General features: G+C 36.1%; 1 protein-coding gene across 1 annotated transcript in view; it reads right to left on the bottom strand.

Moving 5' to 3' along the window:
* Positions 1-5,797, bottom strand: part of RAB3C (RAB3C, member RAS oncogene family) — a 301,149-nt gene extending 295,352 nt beyond the window's left edge. Inside the window, exon 1 of the mRNA XM_032629175.1 lies at positions 5,627-5,797. Coding sequence (XP_032485066.1) covers positions 5,627-5,650 — 24 coding nt within the window. The 5' untranslated portion in view covers positions 5,651-5,797. The remainder of the gene's footprint in view (positions 1-5,626) is intronic.
* Between the last annotated feature and the right edge of the window lie 203 nt (positions 5,798-6,000).

The following is a 6,000-nucleotide window of genomic DNA, read 5'->3' on the forward strand; positions in this document are numbered from 1 at the left end:
GAATAAGTTATAGGAAAAAAACCAAAAAAAGGAGGTCACTGGAAAGAAAGAACTGTCTCTATTTGCAAATGATACAATTATTTATGGGGAAATTCTTAAGGAATCTAAAAAAATACTACTAGAAATAACAAATGTATTAAGGTCTTGGGACATAGTTAAGACAAATAGTCAAAGAAAGTACAGAGCCCAAATATAGACCCCACCTATAATTAATAACCTAAATTTCATCAAAATAAAAATACTCATCAAAAGACACTATTAAGATATGAGTATTCAAGGCACAGACTGGCAGAAAATATTTTAATACATTCAAAGAACTAGTTTCAAAACTACATAACCAAACAGATATCAAAAAAGAAAAAAAAAACCTATATAAAGATTTCTGCAACTAAACAATAAAAAGACAACCCAGATAATGGATAAAAGGCTAAAGACACTACACAAAGGAAGATATACAAATTGCCAGTTAAAAGATACAAATATACTGAACATCACCATCACTAGAAAAATGCAAATACACATCACAATGAGATACCATAAACACCCATTAAAGTGGCCAGAATTTAAACGGCCACTGACACCAGACACTGTTAAGGATGTGAAGCCACTAGAATGTTCATACATCGCAGGTGAGAATGTGAAATGGCACTACCATTTTGGCTAGAGATTTGACAGTTTCTTAGAAAGTTAAACAAAGACTTACCCTTACCTCAACGACTCTACTTCTAGGTATTTACCCATAAGAAATGAAAACACATTATCATAAAAAGACCAATGTGATAATGTTTATAGCCTTCATTATAGTAGCACCAAATGAAATTACCTCAAAGTCCATCAACAGACAAATAGATTTTAAAAGTGTTGTAGATTGATACACCAGTATAATATGCATCAATAAAAAATGAATTATTGATACATGCAAAAACATGAATAAATCCCTTACACATTATACTGAGCAAAATAAGCCAGACTTAAGAGTACACACTGTATATTCTGCAATATGTTCATTTTGTATGCTTTCCAGAACTATATAGAATTCTAGAACAGGACTAATTTACGGTGAAAAAAGTCAAGAATTTATTGCATTGGTAGATTAACTGGAAAAAGAATATGAATGAAGGAATTTGGGGGGCTGATTGGAAATATTCTACATCTTTATAGTGGTATGTATTACACAGGTGTACCCATTTATCAAAATTCATCAAATTTGGGACTTCCCTGTAGGTCCAGTGGTTAAGACTTCACCTTCCAGTGCAGGGGGTGTGGGTTCAATCCCTGGTCAGGGAGCTAAGATCCCACATGCCTTGCAGCCAAAAAACCAAAACATAAAACAGAAGCAATATTGTAACAAATTCAATAAAGACTTTAAAAAAATATAAATAAATAATTTTTTAAAATTCATCAAGTTGTTCACTTAATATTTGTACATTTCAACATATAGAAATATATCAAAAACTGTAAATAAACAAATGAAAAATGCTAAAAATTTATGTAATTCCAAATAAATCTAAAAGATTTCATCTTCACAGGTCATAGTATGCATGGTAAAAAAACTATGAGCTATTAAGAGGGTTCCTTTAGAACCTCTGGACCCAATTAACAAATGAAAAATGGGGAAAATTGTTGGACGACCTTTAACCAATACAACAGTTTTTTCAGGTGGCACAACTGTTTATACTTAGTAAGTTGAGTATCCTTGGTGTAAGAATAGTCCCAGGAAAATTCAATCCTTAGCATAAAAATGTATTTCCATCTTGGCATATGATGGTCAGGAAAGGAACATGCAGTTCCAATATAAGCTTAGAATGGCAGGGGAAAATTGTGGTTATGCCATGTAATAAAACCACGACTTCTTGGACTAAAAAAATGAAAATGGAAAATCATTCTTACACCACAGAAATTTATTTTTACTGTAATTCCCCTCTCTATCCTCCACTTTCCTTTACGGAAGAAAGGTGGATACTTGAGGAATTTGCTCAAATGGAGTAAGAAAAAAGTTCTTGTTTCTCCAATGTCAACTAGAGTTTTTCTCTATCTCTGTAAGGGATGAGGACTAAACTTCCATTTCTTATAAAGATAAAGGGATCATCATAGAGGCTGGATGTGGTTAGAAATTCCACAATAATAAAATGCAAGTTTGCCATGTACCTTCCATAGCCAAATGAAACAATGATATTTAGACTGATTCTTTGTAAGTTGTTTTTGTTATATAGCATGGCTATATTTGATATCTATTGTGGTTTTCACCTCAACCTCATTTTCAGCCTACACTTATATTCTTTCTTCAATCATCCTCATTTTTAGCCAAATAACCTTTTTTGACACTCTGCTCCATGCTTTGAGTAGTTGTTTTCCTTTCAAGTTTCCTAAATAGTTAGAGGGCTCTGCACTTATGTGATGACCCAGAAAGCTTGTGGATGACAAAATTGAAGATAAGCATTTAAACAGAGACAATGAATTCCACTGGTCCTGCAAGAGAGTAAGTAAAGCTGCAAGAAATTCAAACCCAGGAAACAGAAAGCTAACCATTTTTAAAACATTGGCGTTTCTCAAATATTTGGTTTAGTTTATGCAAGATAATTTTATAAACAGAAGAGACAGTTTTCTTTCTTCTGAACCAAATGAATGAATCAAATTATATCAATAGTGCCCTCATTCTTTACACCACCATTTTGTGTCTTCTTGAGGAACCCAAAATAATAGAGGAAAGAACAAGGGCTTTCTAGAGTCTGGCAGAATTTTGAATTTACCGTGTTGGGAAAGTTGTTTAATCTTAAAAAGTTCTAGTTATCTGCCCATAATTAGGATAATGGTGACCTCTAGGACTGTTTTATATTTTACACACACACACACACACACACACACATCTGAATGCAAGGCACAGTGCTTAGCACAAAGCACTAGATAAACTGGAATTTGTTCAACCTGGCTCCTGAATCAAATGACAACTTGTTCATGAGAGTCTTGCCCACAAGTCATGAGCGCAGCTATTCCCCATTTCATTTGGCCCTCAGGATTTATGGATGCACTGAATGAAAAAACACAAAATGACCATTTCCTGCATTAAAATTCTAACCCATCATTTGGAACACTTACCAAATGCTATTCCTGGTTATTTAGTTGCAAAGGAAATACAGACAGCAAAGACTATTACTGTTTATAATTTTAATAATCCCTATAAAACAATTATTATCCCTCATTTTGCATCAACTCAGAGAGAAATATTCTTCAGAAAATTTGCATATATCAAAGATAACTACCTTGAACAGAGCACCAAGCTATGTACATAGGCACAATAAATACTTTTTAAAAGACATTAATTTTTAAAGGATTCTTTGATTTAAGAAAATAAAATAAGTAAATTAGGAAATCAAGAATTAAAGAGCACTGAATAAATGAACTAAATATTTTTATATGGGGAAAAGAATCTCTTAAGATAATGAAACTGTAGAATGAGGTTTTGCTTGTGACTCATTTTCCAGAAACCTAAGGGAAAACTTAGGGGCATGTATTTTAAATGATGATGTGGTTCAGTCTTTAAATGTAAAAGAATAAAAAGTCAACTATTCATCTCATTGCATTTTCATATGTCAAAATCACCTGGAATGTGATTATGTGCTTATGATTCAGAAGTACAGGTGCTGAGACATTACTTGCCACTTAAAAAACATATATATATATATATGAAGCATGTTTATAGTTTTTATTCATTCTATCATTATATATGTTTGAAAACCTGACAGTAATTGAGAGAGGGCCACCATAACAATTTACTTGGTAAATTGAATCAATAAATGTGCTGAAATGAAATATACTACAGAAAATAGTCTTTGATTTTTTTTAATGTACATGTTATTCTTGATAGCATTTGGGCATTGAAAGTTTTAATTTCAAAAATCAAGTCCAATGAATAAAATACATCCTACATATGACAACTCCACCCAGAAGCAAATTAATTTTGTTACCTATTTTTATATTAATTATTCATTAAAGTTCTGACTAAAATATGGAATTACAGTGCCTACTACAAAGTTGATATGAAATAATTTAAAATAGTTCTCAAGGCACTAATTTCATACAGTTCTGTAACATTTTAATGACCCTTTTGAACATTCTAAGCCATTATTATAAGAAAATAAAAAAGATGCAGCGTGATTTATTTGTTAGAAATTTATTTTAACATAAACACCTCAGTGTATACATGGGTTTGATGTTAAATACTAACAATCTACTTTTAAAATCTACTGTCAATGTTTACTTGTAATCAGATATGCTTAATTTAGCCAGTTGGTTCCTGGCAGTACCTCTAGTAGTGGGAAATTATCATAAGCCAATATATCTTGATTGCAACAGCCTGTACCTTTATTGTCTGTCCAGATTCTTTTCACATCAGGTCTATAATGAAAAACTAAGTCACAAACAGAGGTATTAGAAGATTCACAATGGGGCCAATGTTCTCTGGAACAAATCAAATTTTCAATAACTCATAAGGTAATTCGAGAGCTTCTATTATATAATCCTTCAACAAACAATTAAATTCTACAGATCTTTTTTCATTGAACAGTCCGGTCAGCATATATCTTAATATACATAACCCATACCATAAATAAAAAGTAAATTGAAGCATACGTTTAAAGTCCTTGATTTTTGTGGAAAATGTTTAAGCACGAATTAAAGTCAAACATTTATATTGGTGGATTTGGTAGCAGGGTTGGGTTCTCAAGAGAGACAACACGTTCCAAACGTATGTTCCATTCCCCTCTCAATCCCATTCATAAAGTGCCTTTCTGTTACGCAATGGGATCACTCTGCTTGGTAATGAACACAGGCTGATGTTTAGCGTTAACTGATTGTACATACAAAGGAGAAAGCATCACTCATCTTTACTTAAAAACAAAACTTAAGCAAGGTGCTTAGGCAGAGGCACCTTTGCACCGGAGTCAAAGGAAGCAAACATAAGAATGTGACAGAAATAGGGAATCGGAACGGACAACAAATGGGCACATTACTCAGGAAAGCTCAGAGGATAGTCTTTGAAACGCAGCAGTAAACCAGTTGTGTGGATAGCGATAAAGGCTTGCTTACTTCTGGGAAGAGTCAAGCCCCAATGGGTTTGCTTTTTCCGTTGATACTACTAGGACCCTAACTGAATTAAGAGGACTATGGGGACCCTAACACTGGCTTCTCCTTTCATAGCGCGCTCTTAACCAAGCGGCATTCGCTCTATCCCGACTCCAGTAGAGTTCGCAACCCCGAACCTCGCCATAAGTCCGTGTATCTGCACCGCGATCACAAACCAGGCAAGCCAGGAGGGACAATCAATGCCAATACGAGATTGCATGTTCCTCTGACTTTTGTTTGCTCAAGTTTACGTTTTAGACACTATAATCCTCCTTGTGGAGCCTAGAAAGATAATGTATACTCTTACCCGCGTCAAAACATCCCTCGTTACAGCCCCGCGGAGCGTAGAGGAGCCCAGTTCTGTTCCATGGACCAAGTCAGAACCGCATCCCCGCGGGTGACTGCCTAAAACCTTCCCTTAGATCGGGCGCAGTTTATGCTGGGAGCGAGGGAGAAAGCATCTCTTTCAATTCCTCCCGAGGCCACACTTTCTATATAGACCCACCTGCATGGGAGCTTCGTGTCTCATTGTTCGCAAAGTGTCCTCTCTCCCTGGCTAAGACAGTGCTGGCCCGGGAGCCCGATCAAGCGTGCACAGTCCGCGCGCTTCACGCTCCACACTGCACTCTTGGGGTTCGCTAACCGGCTCCAACATCAGCACCGGAGCTGTCCCTTCCTGGCGCCGCACACGCGTACTGGCTGGGAGCCCCGCGTGCTCCTGGGAGTTGTAGTCTAACCCTGCTGAGCTTTCCGGCAAACCGGTGAGCCGTGAACTACATTTCCCGGCAAGCCAGCATAAAAACGGGCTACTCCTCCTGTTGGACTCGGCCGCCGAGCCTCCCTTCTCTTTTGGAATCGCTCCCGGTTGTTGCTGCTCTC

Source organism: Phocoena sinus, chromosome 3 (assembly GCF_008692025.1).
Source record: "Phocoena sinus isolate mPhoSin1 chromosome 3, mPhoSin1.pri, whole genome shotgun sequence".
NCBI lineage: Eukaryota > Metazoa > Chordata > Mammalia > Artiodactyla > Phocoenidae > Phocoena > Phocoena sinus.